Source organism: Raphanus sativus, chromosome 6 (assembly GCF_000801105.2).
Source record: "Raphanus sativus cultivar WK10039 chromosome 6, ASM80110v3, whole genome shotgun sequence".
NCBI lineage: Eukaryota > Viridiplantae > Streptophyta > Magnoliopsida > Brassicales > Brassicaceae > Raphanus > Raphanus sativus.
The window spans coordinates 18,463,609-18,479,818 of NC_079516.1; the positions used below are offsets into that span (position 1 = coordinate 18,463,609).

At 37.0% G+C, this 16,210-nt stretch overlaps 3 protein-coding genes and 1 non-coding gene across 4 annotated transcripts; 2 read left to right on the plus strand and 2 right to left on the minus strand.

Annotated features, from left to right (window-relative positions):
• Positions 1-407: 407 nt before the first annotated feature.
• Positions 408-514, plus strand: LOC130497195 (small nucleolar RNA R71). Its single transcript, XR_008936206.1, has one exon. It is a non-coding gene; the product is annotated as a small nucleolar RNA R71 (small nucleolar RNA).
• Positions 515-4,915: 4,401 nt separating this feature from the next.
• Positions 4,916-7,784, plus strand: LOC108812411 (transmembrane 9 superfamily member 8). Its single transcript, XM_056989131.1, has 7 exons — positions 4,916-5,077; positions 5,373-5,537; positions 5,625-5,734; positions 5,827-5,938; positions 6,026-6,138; positions 6,213-6,363; positions 6,459-7,784. Exons 1-7 carry the CDS (start codon positions 4,952-4,954, stop codon positions 7,614-7,616), a joined length of 1,935 nt encoding a protein of 644 aa, XP_056845111.1. The 5' UTR covers positions 4,916-4,951; the 3' UTR covers positions 7,617-7,784.
• A 2,873-nt stretch (positions 7,785-10,657) lies between these two features.
• On the minus strand, positions 10,658-12,282 carry LOC108812412 (ubiquitin-conjugating enzyme E2 2). The gene is made up of 6 exons (XM_018584664.2): positions 12,026-12,282; positions 11,558-11,710; positions 11,452-11,477; positions 11,282-11,371; positions 11,126-11,214; positions 10,658-10,993 (listed from the first exon to the last, which is right to left on the minus strand). The coding sequence occupies exons 2-6, from the start codon at positions 11,680-11,682 to the stop codon at positions 10,865-10,867; spliced, it is 459 nt and encodes a 152-aa protein (XP_018440166.1). The 5' UTR covers positions 11,683-11,710; positions 12,026-12,282; the 3' UTR covers positions 10,658-10,864.
• A 1,658-nt stretch (positions 12,283-13,940) lies between these two features.
• LOC108810391 (probable pectate lyase 6) lies at positions 13,941-16,210 on the minus strand. The gene is made up of 4 exons (XM_018582505.2): positions 15,889-16,210; positions 14,820-15,501; positions 14,435-14,677; positions 13,941-14,333 (listed from the first exon to the last, which is right to left on the minus strand). The coding sequence occupies exons 1-4, from the start codon at positions 16,095-16,097 to the stop codon at positions 14,094-14,096; spliced, it is 1,374 nt and encodes a 457-aa protein (XP_018438007.1). The 5' UTR covers positions 16,098-16,210; the 3' UTR covers positions 13,941-14,093.

Consider the following 16,210-nt stretch of genomic DNA (forward strand, 5'->3'; position numbering starts at 1 on the left):
TGTTGTACTGAAAGTTGGGTTCCTTCTTGTACCAGCTACCATTACTGTTGATGAAACACAATTCTTCTTGCCCTTCCAAACCCTCAACCTCATTGACAGTAGGAGGTATCTCCTGGCTTGGGTTGCCAACAAAGTTCACCTGTGCTTGTGTGGCCTTATCAGCAATGAGTTTGTCAATCTTCTCCTGAAGAGCCTTTATCTCATTCCTTGTTTGATTGTCATCACCTCTGCTGCTTCTGTCATGGTCTCCACTGTAGACTGCATCACTCTTAACCATGTTGTCAACCAGAGCCTCTGCCTCTTCCTCAGTTCTCCCCAAAAAGAACCCATTGCTAGCTGTATCCAGTCTGGCTCTGTACTTAGGAAGAGCACCTCTGTAGAATGTGCTCAGCAAGCTCTCCTTAGAGAATCCATGGTGTGGGCACTGAGCTTGGTAACCATTGAATCTCTCCCAAGCTTCACTGAATCCTTCCAAGTTCTTCTGTTGGAAGCTGGAGATCTCATTCCTCAACTTAGCAGTTCTTGAGGTAGAGAAGAACTTCTCCAAGAATGCCCTTTTGCAGTCTTCCCAAGTGGTGATGGAGTCACTTGGTAGAGACTTCTCCCATTGACGTGCCTTATCCCTCAAAGAGAAAGGGAATAGCTTGAGCTTCAAGACATCCTCTGACACACCATTAGTCTTTGACATACCACAGTAGCTGTCAAACTTATCCAAGTGATCAAATGGGTCCTCCACAGCCAGACCATGATACTTGTTGTTCTCTATGCAGTTTAGCAGTCCTGACTTGATCTCAAAATTGTTAGCAGCCACAGCTGGTGCTCGGATTCCAAGTCTAGGACCATGGATGTTGGGGCAGTCATAAGTGCCAATGGGGCGAGCTGGTCGCTGTTGAGGTCCATTGGGGTTCTGAGGATTTTGTTGTTCTTCCATTACAGCTTCCAGTGGCGGCAGTTGAGCTTGTTGCTCTTCTTCTCTTCTTTTTCTAGCACACTCTCTCTCTAAAGCTCTGATGTCTGCGGCTCTTGGAACAAGGTTTGATGTACCCTTGCTCCTCAAGTTCATACACCTGAAAACCACAAAGAGGTGAAGAAGAGAATCAGTAACTTACAAAAATAAAAATGACTTAGTCTCAAGCAAATGACTAAATCTCAATGTTCAAATCAAACTCAGAATTTGGCAACGGCGCCAATTTGATGTTAGGAGTTTGATTGCTCCTAAGTCAAATGATAGTATAGTAGTAGTAAGTTGTCGAACCAAATCTGAGGGATTCAAATACAGAGAGAATGCAAGTATTTGCCTAATCTAAGTGCAGCCAGTGATTTGATGATTTCTAAACTAATGATTTAAGCTAAAGCAAAGCAATAAAATGATACTTTTAAACTATTGGAAATGAGAACTCATGGGTATAGGGATTTCAGACCTTGGGTGATCAAGTTTCGAACTAAGGATGACAAATGAATCAATCAAACTATTAACCTTAAGCCTAGACACAATTCTAAGCAAGCTCTATGTCTAGATGAATGCTCATTTGCTAACATGTCTCAAACATCAAATGTCTTTGGTTGAATAACATGCAAACAATCATTACTAACAAGTCTATTAGCTATCTTAGCATCTTTAACAACAAATCTCTTTGGCAAAGTACACTAAAAGCCTAGGAGAGTTGACTCAGGCATTTCATCAAACACCTTTTGGGTGGGAAATGCCTAGAGATCACCCTTTGAGTAGCCTACTCAAATGATGCATTATGAATACTCTACTAGCAAGGAACAAGAATGATCTACACTAAAACATCATAAACTAGCCTAATCACCCTTAATCTCCCTAACCCATGAATTCAAAAGGTGATTACTCACTAATCCCCATGATTCCTCTTAAACCCATGATGGATTTCAGATGAATCATATAGAGAAATAGAAGAGAAATCACAAGAACAATCACAAATCAAGCCCAAAAAGAAATCTTTTTCTTGAGAGAGTTTTTGTTCTTCAATAGATCAAAGATAATCTGCCAATGGTGGCTACAAAGCATACTTAAACATTAGGTTTTTCAGTGCAAAAACGTGCACAATAAATTGCAAAAAGGTCCTTCAAAAATAATAAAATCGTGCAGCTGGTGACGCGGAGCGACCCCAGAGAATCGCTCCAGCACGTCGCTCTGGCTTCGGGAGCGACCTCGGGTGGTCGCTCCGAGGGGTCGCTCTGACCTTGTTTCTTCGTGTCTCCGAGTGATGAGAACGCGAGCGACTTGGAGTTATCGCTCTGGGAAGGTCGCTCTGAGAGGTGGGGCACAGCGACTCCGTAGGGTCGCTTCGGTAAGGTCGCTCCAGTGCTTTGCTCGTCCAATGATCACCTTTTTCACCTCTTTTGAGCTCCAAATATATCCAAATGTCTCCAATAACTTCACTTGGCACTCCAGTACCTAATAGAGACTTATGCATGCAAAATGCAACCTAAACATGTCTAAATCCTATTCTATATGATGAAAATGCATATGAATGAATAGCTAAAACAATGCAAATATGCAAGATATCATTTTTGAAGACAAATGTTACAAGAAAAGACTATTTACTTAGTCAGCAGTCCAGCTTAATTTGTTCCACAACCTCGCGGACTCTTCTGTTGTACTCTCGTTTGCTTTGGCTGCAGAGGAAGAAAAGAGAGATTGTTCAGCCAATATGACCAAATAAGATTTCTCTTTCTTTTTCTTTTTAAATCTTTACTTGAGAAAATTTAATAGTAATTTTAACTTTAAATGTTTAATGATAAACATGACAATAAAAATTATTTAAATAACTTTTTTAAAAAAAGTTATTTAATTAACAACAAAAACTGTAAAAATATTAGTGATATTGAAAAAACGAATTTTGAAAATGGCAACTCTGAAAATATTTAATATTAACAGGAAATATTTATTTGATAGTAATTTTATTTTTCTAAATCCTAGACAAAATATAATTATAAGAGATTATGTAATACAATTTCATTTTCTAAGACCCTAAAAACTGTAAAAGAACATTTGATAATTGGTTTCATTAAAAAAAATCTTAAACAAAAGAGATTTATATCCTATTTTTAAGTCCTAACCAAAAGAAAATTGCAAAAAATTATTTGATAATATTTTTAAGAGAGAATTTGATGATGAACATGATACTAAAAGTTATTTAATCAAAAATAAGTTTTAAAATAGTATTGATACAAATTGTAAAAATAGTAATTTTAGTTCTTCTTAGTTAGTATGTAGAATTCAATTATTTGATAGTTACATTTTCTGAGAAGATAATTGTAAAATGTCATATAATAGTAATTTTTCCTTTTCCAAAATCTGAAACAAAATTTTTAAGAGTATTAATAATATTTTATTTTGTAATTTTAAATAAAAAGGAATATTTATAAATAGAATGTTTTCATTTTTTAAAGAATCCTAGCAAAAATAAAAATTAAAAACTTATTTAAAAAACAATAATTTAGTACATAAGAAAGTGCATAATGTTGTCCTTGGCTTGATTGGTGTTATTCAACTTTCAATTTTTTTATTTTATTCTAATTCTTATTTCGGGTTGGATTTAACTTAAACTTTTAAGTATAGTATTTTCTCTATCCTAGGTACAAAGTTAATAACAATTCATCTATGCACCATAATTATAAATTGCAAAAAATAATTTATATTTATGTGTAAAAATGAGTTTTTAATTATTAAATAATCTCACACAATATATAGAAAAACGATCATAAACTATAACAAAACAATTTATTGTTTTATATTCTTTATTAATTAAAACATCAAACAAAACTCGTTGTAACGCACAGACCATATCTAGTATTTTATAAAGTATCATTTGTTATACAGTTTTAATCAAATTAAAAAAATATTTACGATATAAAATATTCCGTAAACATCTTAAGAAGGAAGTAAAGTACTGATTCATTATCAATAATTAATTAAGGATTTTTAACGTTAAACCCTTTAACTAAGTTTGTTTTGGATAAAAACTCTCAACTAAGTATTTAACAAAATAAACTCAAATTAATTTTATTTAATGAATTAAACCTTTTCCGGTCATAATTACCATTACTACCGGTAAATCTTTAGTTTACGAATTTTTACATTAAGTAAATATAGTTGAAGAGTTTACATTAAAAATAAAAAAATAAAAAAATCCAAAATATAATAACATTATCTAAAAATAGTAGCTTTAATTTTCAAAATTAGCATTTAAAAAAAAATTATGTAAATATATGAGTCTGATTTGTTTTTATATCAAAATTATATATGTATAAACTAAAATTGTGAAACCCAAAAAATATAACAAAAATTATCTAAAGCTTTACCTGTAATTAAATTTATTTAGAAATTAAAAATGTAAAAGACAAGAAAATATAATAAAATTACAGCTTATCAAATAAAAATGTAATAAGGAGTCTTCATTACTACATTTTTATTTGATAAGATATATTTTTATATTTTTATTTGATAAGATATATATTTTATTATACTTTCTTGTCTTTTACATTTTTAATTTCTAGATAATTTTTATCACATGTAAAGCTTTACTGATAGTAATGGTAATTATGACATTCGAATATTTAATTCATTAAATAAAATTAGTTTGGGGGTTATTTTGTTAAATACTTTAAGGGTTTTTGTCCAAAACAACTTAAGTTTAGAGATTTTTAACGTTAAAAATCTATTAATTAACTAATCATGGTTTATGAGACGGTGGGCTGTAGCCTGTAGGCATCATATATATAAAGCCCATAAAGGAAAGACTTCAATGGTGAATGGTTGGTTAATAAGGCTCGAACAATAACGAACCGAACCGAACCGTAGAGCTAAACCGAGGTGTATTACACTAGAACCGTATCTCCGTCTCCAAGCGTATAAGAAAAAAAAATAAAGAAACTGTAGCGGGGAGCTTCAGATCTAGTGATATTTTTTTTCTCCACAGCCATGGGAATGGAGCTTAGGAGAATATCGAAAACTTGTAGATCCGCGATCATCTTTATCCTCGTGCTCTGCGTTCACGTAGCTCACTCTTTCTACCTTCCAGGCGTAGCTCCTCAGGATTTCGAAAAGGTATACGCTCTAGTTTGTGCTCATAGGCTTCTAGATCTTAATTGAATCTTCTGGATCTGAGTTTCTCGCAATTGGCATTATGCTGATTGGATTAGATCCGCGAGAGAACGTGATGATTGATTTGTGCTGTTGCTTTGATTGATTTGTTAGGTTCTTAATTAGTCTCTCTCAAAGTAACAAACGCAATGTTGGTCCTGTTAGGAGTATCATTGGAAGTTTCAGTAGAATGATATTAAAATGTGTGATGGTCTTTTTATAGGAATATATATCTCCTTGTTTGTTTGTTTGTTTGTAGGGTGATGAGCTGAAGGTTAAAGTGAATAAACTAACCTCCATCAAGACCCAGCTTCCCTACTCCTATTACTCCCTTCCTTTTTGTCAACCTAACAAGATTGTTGATAGTACTGAGAATCTTGGTGAAGTCCTTCGTGGTGACCGCATTGAAAATGCCCCTTATTCGGTCTCTCTCTCTCTCTCTATTCTATTTTTGGCTTCTTATTATATAATAATCAGTCTCTAACCTATGTGGAGTTGAATCAACTTGCAGTTTAAGATGCGGGACGCACAGATGTGCAATGTTCTCTGCCGGCTCACTCTTGATGACAAGACTGCCAAAGCCTTCAAAGAAAAGATTGATGATGAGTACCGTGTCAACATGTAAGATCCCAAATTTAGAAACTTTCTTTGCTTATATGGATGGAGAACATGCCTTCCCTTACAAGTGTTTTTTCTTTGTGTGTGTGTGCTAGGATCCTCGACAATCTTCCTCTTGTCGTCCCAATCGAAAGAGGGGATCCGGGTTCTCCCGCTGTTGTTTATCAGCTTGGCTATCATGTTGGTCTTAAAGGCCAGTATGAAGGGGTAAGTAGTAGGTTTCGATTACTGTCAACACCATTTCAAATAAGCTTTTGATTTTTTTCTTCTTAAAACTGCCTTTTGTATACACAGAGCAAAGAGCAAAAGTTCTTTATGCACAATCACTTGGCGTTTACTGTCCGATATCACAGAGATGTGCAGACTGATTCCGCAAGGATTGTGGGATTTGAAGTCAAACCTTACAGGTGCATTTCTTGTCCCTCTTGTGCCTCCCTCTTCTTTTCTTCTGATTGATTGCTTTTCCCTTGATTTTTTTTAGTATTAAGCATGAGTACGATGGAAAGTGGAGTGAGAAGACCCGCCTCACGACCTGTGATCCTCACACAAAACGCCTCGTCGTTAGCTCCTCTACCCCTCAAGAAGTTGAACCAAAGAAGGAGATTATCTTCACATATGATGTTGATTTCCAGGCAAGTTACTTAAATATAAAACAAATACTCTGCAATGTGTTCCTTAAACAAAGGCTATGGTTCTGATTTCCTACTGCTGCTTCTGTTCTGTTCAGGAAAGTGAAGTCAAGTGGGCATCTAGATGGGATGCATATCTTCTGATGAACGATAACCAAATTCACTGGTTCTCTATCGTCAATTCTCTGATGATCGTCCTCTTCTTGTCTGGTATGGTGGCGATGATAATGCTGAGGACCCTTTACCGTGACATTTCACGATACAACGAGCTTGAGACTCAAGAAGAAGCTCAAGAAGAGACTGGATGGAAGCTTGTCCATGGTGATGTTTTCAGGATTCCTACCAATTCTGATCTCCTCTGCGTCTACGTTGGCACGGGGGTCCAATGTTTAGGCATGGTTTTTGTCACAATGATCTTCGCCATGCTCGGGTTTCTCTCCCCTTCGAACCGGGGTGGTCTGATGACGGCCATGCTTCTCCTCTGGGTCTTCATGGGACTCTTTGCTGGTTACGCTTCCTCACGTCTCTACAAAACGTTCAAAGGAACAGAGTGGAAGAGAGTCGCCTTCAGAACAGCCTTCTTGTTCCCTGCGGTTGTCTCCTCCATCTTCTTTGTCCTAAACGCTCTCATCTGGGGACAAAAGTCATCTGGTGCTGTCCCCTTTGGAACAATGTTCGCCTTGATCTTCCTCTGGTTTGGCATCTCGGTTCCTCTCGTCTTTGTTGGAGCTTACCTCGGTTTCAAAAAACCAGCGGTTGATGACCCAGTGAAAACCAACAAAATCCCAAGGCAAATCCCAGAGCAAGCATGGTACATGAACCCGGTTTTCTCAATCCTCATCGGAGGAATCCTACCGTTTGGTGCAGTCTTCATCGAGCTCTTCTTTATCCTCACATCCATCTGGCTCAACCAGTTCTACTACATCTTTGGTTTCCTCTTCCTTGTCTTTGTAATCCTCATCGTCACTTGCGCCGAGATAACCGTAGTACTCTGCTACTTCCAGCTCTGCAGCGAGGACTACCTCTGGTGGTGGAGATCGTACCTAACATCAGGCTCATCAGCTCTGTATCTATTCCTCTACGCCACGTTCTACTTCTTCACAAAGCTTCAAATCACAAAACTGGTGTCGGCCATGCTTTACTTTGGGTACATGCTCATCGCGTCTTACGCATTTTTTGTGCTCACAGGGACAATAGGGTTCTATGCTTGTCTCTGGTTCACAAGGCTCATCTATTCCTCTGTTAAGATCGATTAGAGGAGTGTGAAGACAAAGAAGGAAAGGTGATTATTGTTTTATCTTCTTATAAAAATGGTTTTGTTGCATTTTAGATAATATTTTGTTGCAGAACAAGAGGGTTTACTATGTGTGAACATTACAATAGTGTATTTTGTTTGATTTGTCTAATAACTCACATTTTGATAATGAGTATGTTATATAATATAGGTTTTTCTTTTTATATAAATGGAAGCAAATCAAATTTAAAATGGTTGATGATGATCGAACTCGAATATTTTAAAAGCTTTGTAAACGGGAAGAATCAGAGACACTCTTCTATGTTAGTTCTGGCCTTCTGGGCAGCTTTTGCTGCTAAATGGAATGGAGGGTTTGTTCTTCACGCTTTTTGGTGTATAAATGGTGTTGAATGTTGATGGGTGAAGAAACCCAATCTGATGCATGTGTTGGAAGAAGCCCCAAAGTATTGAGCTGATGAGAAAAGGGAATTTTGCTTGTATGAGAAAACAGTACTTCATACTTTCTTAAGCAACAATGAGGGAAGGAGAACAAAATTTATCACCTTCCAAATATCCAAAGCTAAGCCTCCAATTTAGGTTGTGGGCAAGAAACACTAGTTTCGGCATAAAGTAGTTCCACCTTAATATCCTTGAATGCCTCAAAAACTGCAGACAAAAAGTGTAAAATAATGTAAGGATGCGAGATTCACCAAACCATAACTACTCAAATGATCAAACTGTGCGAGATATGTTTAGTAGTAAAAAAAAAACCCTATTGTGTATACTAGTGCAAGTTCAAACATATATCATTTAGCTCTTATATTTTCTAGTCGAAGGAGGTGTAAGCATATATATTGTAAGAAACGAATTAATGCAGTCACGTTCATTCTAGGATGTTCTACTATAGGCCTCAGAGAACCCATGATCCTGACCTTTGTTGGATGATTGATATACTTACAAGTTAGAAGTCCACTTGTTAACGTTTCTAGATAAACGTGAAGTTGTAAATTCACATATGTCATGTTCAACACACTTTTTGTCTTTGATCTTTTCTTCTTTTGATACCAAGATAAGATGGATACGTGTTCAAGAATTTCAAGATACGGAACCATGAGCGTGAGAGACTTCGTGGTGTCCTCCATGGCTAAAAGTATGATAATTTAACAACTTCCTGTGATTTAAGGAATAAGATAGTCTGATTCCTACTACTGCTTATACGTAAATGATCCAACTTCTGACAAGAATGTTTTCGAATATTGAATTAGACAGTGCAAGGGGCTCTTCTTACCTGTTCATATATATGCAGTACTTGACTACGCCCAAACCGGTTTAATTGCAGCTGTTTTTATCTTTAAAGTAAGTACCTATAAACTTTACCGTCTTGAAACCTCACCACCATATTTATATAGATGGTTACGCTTTCTTGTATGGTTCATTCATCAAGTTTTGGATCAAGTGCATCTTGTACTGCAAGAAAACTGTAACCAGAGCTGAATTTAATGAAAACAAAGAAAGCAGACATGTTTTTTTTTCTTATTCTTATTCTTAGTTCCACAAACAAACATAGTGGCGTTATCATTTCAAACAAAACAACTCTGTATTGTTCTTCCAAAAATGAAAAAAGAATTTTGTCTGCCCAAAACGTTGTGCAGTTCAAGTGGCTTCCCATTGCAAACAAACGGCATCAGTGGAAGCCCCCATTGAAGAGCAGAGCCGTCTTAAAAAATCAAGAAAAGCAAAGCTTGTGTTCCTTGTGAGGTAAGGAAGGTTATGACCTTAGGGAAAATAGTGAGCAAATTGAATATATGTTCTTCATCTCCGGATGGTTCATGAAGCTTCCTCATGGCAGAGGTTGGAAGAGAAGATTCATACATATTTTTCCCATCAATAACTCGTGTCTGGTGCCATTTCTCTGGCTTATATCCCCAACAACTGTAGTCTCTCCTCTTTCACACAATTGATCTTTCCTGGTTTCATCATCGGTCTCTGTATCTTCTTCCACGTATAAGACAGACAGGTTTTACTTCAACAAGAGCCCCTGCAGAACAACAGTTCAAAACCAAGAAAATCTCATATCAGGAGATGTAAAGATGAATGTACAAGAAGACATTCTGCCAGTTAAGTCCATGTTTCAAAATCTGAAGTCTCAATTTCTGTAAGAACAGTCTCAAGATCTTAATTCTTTCAGACATTTATAAATCAAATATCAATTACACGTGGGAGAACATCATGAAGATTTGGTCTGTGTTTTGGAGTTACCTGTTGAATCTTCCAGCCAGCAGCAAATGGAGAATGTGTTTTCTTTCCCGGTTAACAACCCTGGTTCAACGATTCCATTATATCTAGTTGGCAGGTAGATTCTGTTTTGTTAGGACCATCTCCTTGTAATAAGCCCCCCGTCCGAGTTAAGCACTTTCCAAAACTCGATTACAAGTTTGCTTCTTTAGATGATTTGGACTTGTTTCAGTTATTTACAATTGTGGTTGTCGAGTATATCATGGGCTAACAAAATGGCTAGTCTTGAAAAGGCCATATGAACTTTTACCTATAAATAAATACCACTATAGTTAGTTCTAGACAACAGGATCCGCTGTAGCACAAAGGTTATTTCAAATTGAGCAACGAACATAGGGTAAATCCGCTATGTTCACCCCCCCTCCTTGAAATCCGGGTTCGATTCCCGGCAGCGGAAACATATTTTTTTATTTCAATAAGTTTATGAACCATCTAAATAAACTAGGCTTTTAAAAGGTTTTTATTGAGCCCATAAAAGTAATACAATTTAACTAGATTATCAATCAAGTTTATGGACCATCTAAATAAACTAGGCTTTTAAAAGGCTTTTAGAGAGCCCATATAAATTATACAATTGAGTTTTATCATTAACAGAATCTTATAACGTGTTCCACAAACAATGAGATCTACCTTGATCGGTTTGTCACCTTACCGCAGCAAGTTTGTTGTCCAAGAGTATAATTTCAAACGGGTCGTTGAGATAAAACAATGATGCAAGATATATGAGTGTAGAGAATGATCGAAGTGAAATACATATAACAATTATGAAGACGAATTTGGTTAAGATACTACATGTAAACACATAGAAACATTGTAAGGAACAAACAAATCACAGAGTCTGAAACACACACACACACAAAGACATAAACATAAAAAGGGGAGAGGGAGACGGTGTTGGTGGAATCAAACACAAGAGAAGAGGTTCAATTGTTTTTTTTTTGAAGACAAAAATGCTACAAAGAAAAGACTATTTAGTTAGTCAGCAGTCCAGCTTTGTTCCACAACCTCGCGGACTCTTCTGTTGTACTCTCGTTTGCTTTCGCTGAACATTCGCGCAGCTTCCGAGTTGGCAGGAGAATTCGGATTAGGATCACAGAGCAATGACTGTGATTACAGAAAAAAAAAAGACAAATTGTTCAGCCAATGTTACCAGATGAAAGATGCATGAAAATGGGAAGTAGAAGAAGCAGAAACAGGACATGAGACGCAGCATGTCTACATATATATTAATTATACCTGGATGGAGGTAAGTATAGCAGCGACATCATATATAGGACTCCACTGGTTTTGGAGAATGTCCAAGCATATACTCCCATCAGCATATACTACACACGACAAGCACTCATCAGGATGAGAAGAAAAAAAAGGGTATTTTGTTATCTTAAAACTTACTGTTAGGATGGAACATCCGTGAAACAAACCGAACAGTAGGTGGTTTGTTTGGATAATCTTCTGAAAACTGCAGTGAGAGTTTGAAAGTACCTATGACAAGATCATACAAAGACAGATATTTTAAGTTTGCCAAAAAAAAAGAAAATCTAAAGATAAACAAAAAACTTTACCTCCATCCCAGGGGGTATCATCAGGCCTGCAAACAGAAGGGTGTAACTAATAACTAAGTAGAGTGAAAGAAAGACATGATAACAAGTAACAATGTTTTAGAATTACCCGAAAATAACAGCATTCCAGAGCATGATGCTGTTGTCTTGAGGAGCACCGCTGATTCCAGCAGGTGGGTCTTGCTGCAACCTCTTGAAGTCCCTCATCAACCTCTTCCTCGCTGGTGTCGACATTCTTTCTCTTTCACTCTATATCTATAGACTATAACCAACCAACCAACCAAAGCAAAGATTATCAAAACCAATCAAATAATCCAGAGAAAACCAACTCAAAATCAAAACTTTTAATCTGCTTCAACTACCCATCTGTTTGCCTAAGGATAGTCCAATCAAGTAGTTTTGTTAGACAACCTATGGATCATCAGCTACATAGCTTAGAAGTACATCAACTTTAAAGTTATCTTTTTATCAATACTTCAACAGTTTCCTTTAACCTATGAAGCGCTTATAAAGATCGGATGCAAAGAGATTTTTAGATAAAGAAAATTCATGAGAGAGAGAGAGAGAGAGATCTTACTGTTGAGCGAAAAAAGGGTAAAGATCGGTGGAGGTTCGTCGTCAAGCGAGCAGCATCTTTCCTTGCGGCGAGGTAAAAGGTCTGAACTTTAAGCGACGATGATAACCACCTGATAGATGAGAGGAGAGTCTCCGATCGGTGATCTTTGGATTCACCGACTGATTAAGAGGTTTTCAAGATAACAAAATGGCTAGTCTTGAAAGGCCATATGAGCTTTTACATATAAATAAATATTACTATAGTTAGTTCTAGACAACAAGATCCGCTGTAGCACGAAGGTTGTTTCAAATTGAGCAGCGAACATAGGGTTAATCCGCTATGTCCACCCCCCACCTTGAAATCCGGGTTCGAATCCCGGCAGCGGAAACATTTTTTTTTATTTCAGTAAGTTTATGGACCACCTAAATAAACTAGGCTTTTAGAGAGCCCATAAAAATAATACAATTTAACTAGATTATCAGTCAAGACCACCTAAATAAACTAGGCTTTTAAAATGTTTTTAGAGAGCCCATATAAGTTATTCAATTTAACTAGATTATTAATCAAACGATTCATTACTGGCTTCAGTACTGGAATACTATGTGTATAATATTCTTTTTATCAAATATCAAAAACTTAATAAATGGTAAACAAGAGATCTTATAAAACTCTTGACTACAGTGAAATTCACCAGCGGGAAATGTGAATAAAATTGTATCGTAAAAATATTTAGTTAGACTAACAATATAATAATCCTTTTCTAACACTAAATTCATTATACTGGAAAAAATACATTGTTGCATTACAGAGGTGGCAGATCTCCATAGACAAGAGCTCCAAGCAGTTGCATTACTTTAGTAGTCTCTGATAAACCGAAGGAATAAGATTGCTTCTATGGTAGTAATTCTCAAGAATGTAACTAAGAAAATTCATCCACTTTAACAGAGTAAAGTGGATAGAGCATGATCTGAGTAGTTATCATCTTGGATTTTTCCTTTCTTTATTTATAGGCTTGCTTCAGTTTCTGTATAGTACGAGATATAAATAAAAGAATTGACATTCATATCAGGTTTAGCTAGATTATGACTTGTTTCCTAGCCAATATCTCTGAATCTGAAACTTGTCTCTTATGTTATCCCTAAGCTTTGCTTTTCTTTCTGTCAACATATGATCATATAACAGATCCATCAGTCGTTTTCTCATTCATTCAATCATGCATATGTTTAAGAAACGCACCACTGCTCACTACTGTCTTCTAGAGCGAGGAACAACCCCACCTTCATTCGCCTTTAATTTGGTCTTTCAAAATCCAACTCTTGGCATGTGTCTTTTCTCTTCCATGTCAGAATCACCCGGATCTTACTAATATTTGAGCTTTCACATATAAATAAATATTACTAAATTTGGATCTAAACATCAAGATCTGCTGTAGCACAAAGGTTAATTTCAAATTGACCGAAGATCAAAAGGGTTTACCCCTTGTTCTTATAAAATGAAAAATTTGCATAGAATTCACTAAAGCAAAGAAACGGGTCTGTAGGCAACACATGGATCCAGTGCTTGGAGAGGAAGTGGCAATGAAGCATGTGGAGTTAGAGCCAGAGATTCCAGCTCCATTTGTGATCTTGTCCAGCATATGCGCGCACTAGAGAGATGGCAAGATGTGGAAAGTATCAGGCATGTAATAGATGAGAAGCAACTGGTATAACTTGCAGCTGATGTTTAATTTTTTATATTCTTGTCATGTGGTAGGAGATCTTTTCTGTCAGCTGTTGCTGCCTCTTGTAGCAGACCTTGGATATATATGATCATTTACGGATTCCAGTGCTTTTGCTTATGGCTTTTGGTGTAATATAGGATACTGAGAGTAAGAGTGTGATTATTATGTTGGTGTTTAAACTAATGTCCTTGTGGGGGCAAGAAAGAAGATTGAGAAAAAAAAAAGAAGAAGCCTAATAATTAACCGTACTGCATTATGCACAATTCGTTACAAAACACCATCCACAACAAATACAATTCTTTGTTACCATAACAACACGGAAACACACACACACACGCACGCACGCACCCACGACAATGAAGTTTATTATCAGCAGGACTTTCCTGGTCTGCAATCAAGCGTACCAGCATCTTTTGTGAGGCTTCTTACCTTTGTTCCTGGCTGAGGACGGATCGTGAACTCTTTAGGGATTGGATTTTTCGGTGTAGAGCTCCATGCATTTGACTTTCCTGATTGCACAAAGTAAGCTCCATTCAAAAAGTAATCTCTCTCTGATTGCCAGTTCCATGACTTCCACTCTGGATACGGTGTGTACTCTCTCTTTGTAACCTGCATTCATTTTTTAGAAAGAAAAAATAATCTCTATCAATTTCCTCTCAAGTGTTGTGTACTGATTAGTTTACTAGATCAACTTCTCGTGTTTTGTTTACCTGCTTGCAATCTTCTTTAGGAGGAGCAATGAAACGATTGCCTTGACTTATAATGGTAGGGTTCATGTTTCCACCAATTGCATACATCTCCCAGTGAGTGTAGTCATTGTTCACTACATGGACCATACCGTATCTCACCCTTGGCATCCTTTGGTCCAATCTCTTACCAAAATGGTTAAACGCAACCGTGATCTGCATTTTCTTGTCGAAGTCGTCACCGTTTTTAGCCCCAAACAGCATCACCTGCGTTTAATGCATATATTGTGTTATTCAGAATAAACCACAACGTAAAACACATATAGTAGATATTATTATTTTATGAAACGTTGATTATGTTCCCATATTTCGAAAATGTATTTATTTCGGTTTTGGTGCTTAGCGTTACCTCCTCATGGTCGGTGAAATGGGAATTGGAGATAGTAATGGCGGTTGATCCCATGATGGCATCGATCATACCATCAGAACAGTTCCTCATGGAGACATGATCGATCCATATGTTTGAAGCTCCAAAGATATTGATCCCATCACCATCACTGATTGTTCTAAGCCCAAAATGTTGTTCAGAGTCTCTAATCAACCCACCAAGTCCTCTTTTAATAAACTTTATATGAATATTGTGTATGATCACATTCTTCACGAACTGTAACGTAAATCCTGCACCTCCGGTTATGTAAACACTCACTCCTCGACCGTCGATGGTTTTATCGTTTGTTATCATCAGCTCTTGTTGTAGTTTTATGACCATGGTCCTAGCGAATATGATCCAAAGTGGTCTGTCGCGGGTCACGGCGTGTCTTAGAGTTCCTGGTTTGGGGGCTAGCAGATCGTCGTCGGATGCGTCTGTGACTACGTAGATCGGTCCGTTTTTGCCTCCGGTTGTTTTCAAACCAAACCCTAGGACGCAGTCCGCTAGCTTCTTCCTGTTATTCGCCCAATTTTTGTCTCCTCTCCAGCATCTATCAATCGCGTTGAGGGATCTAAACCTTCCTCCACGTGATTTCTGACCGGATTTAACTTGTCCAAGCTCTCTCCTTGGTCCGTTGTCTGCACCGGTTGTCTCCATTGCTCTGAGCAAAAAAAGAAAGAAAAAAGAAAACATTGATGTTAGGTTTATATAAAACGTTTGAGTAACCAAATGGTTATACATGATCATTTCTCAACACAGCCGGATGAAACATTCGTAATGTTTTTCTAAATTGTAAAGAGTTTTTATACATAGATCACATGGCATAAATTGTGAAAAAAAATATTTTTAAAAATTTATGACCTCCTAAATCTTATATACGGTCCTGTACTGTACTGGGTGGTATTAAATCTAAGGCTTTAATCTCACATTTTGTCTTAAATCCGAAACAACCGTGACGCCATGCACAGGTTCAGAAAACATCAAATTTACTAGTGTAAGAAGTTAGGTTAAAAAGGACAAACAAACGAGTTTTGTTTTGAGAACGTACAATGCTGCATGGTAGTTAAAGTGGTTCGTGACGTTCAACGGGTTCGGGTCATAAGATTCCAGTGTTTGTCTCAGCGCGTTGGCTTGACGCTGGGTCCAGTATTCATCGAAGACAGCGACGTGCGCTTGAACCGATGGAGCTACGACGGCTAGAGCCAATGAGACAAAGGCGATAACGTAGCTTCCAAGGTTCAAATAAGCAAACGCCATCTGAAATCGACGATGAGATTATTTTGTTTATTCTGGTGAAGAATAACCCTTGAAGCTTGGGTCGTCCAAAAAGTTTCTTGGTCGGCCCAGGGTTAGTAATGGATGATTGGATT

Coding starts and splice junctions, on each gene's coding strand:
- LOC108812411 (XM_056989131.1), top strand. CDS start 4,952: ATGGGAATGGAGCTTAGGAGAATATCGAAAACTTGTAGATCCGCGATC. Junction 5,939..6,025: donor TTAAAGGCCAGTATGAAGGG/GTAAGTAGTAGG, acceptor TTGTATACACAG/AGCAAAGAGCAAAAGTTCTT. Junction 6,139..6,212: donor TTTGAAGTCAAACCTTACAG/GTGCATTTCTTG, acceptor GATTTTTTTTAG/TATTAAGCATGAGTACGATG.
- LOC108810391 (XM_018582505.2), bottom strand. CDS start 16,097: ATGGCGTTTGCTTATTTGAACCTTGGAAGCTACGTTATCGCCTTTGTC. Junction 15,502..15,888: donor TTTAACTACCATGCAGCATT/GTACGTTCTCAA, acceptor TTTTTTGCTCAG/AGCAATGGAGACAACCGGTG. Junction 14,678..14,819: donor ATTTCACCGACCATGAGGAG/GTAACGCTAAGC, acceptor CATTAAACGCAG/GTGATGCTGTTTGGGGCTAA.
- LOC108812412 (XM_018584664.2), bottom strand. CDS start 11,682: ATGTCGACACCAGCGAGGAAGAGGTTGATGAGGGACTTCAAGAGGTTG. Junction 11,372..11,451: donor TGATACCCCCTGGGATGGAG/GTAAAGTTTTTT, acceptor ATCTTGTCATAG/GTACTTTCAAACTCTCACTG. Junction 11,215..11,281: donor ACGGATGTTCCATCCTAACA/GTAAGTTTTAAG, acceptor TGTCGTGTGTAG/TATATGCTGATGGGAGTATA.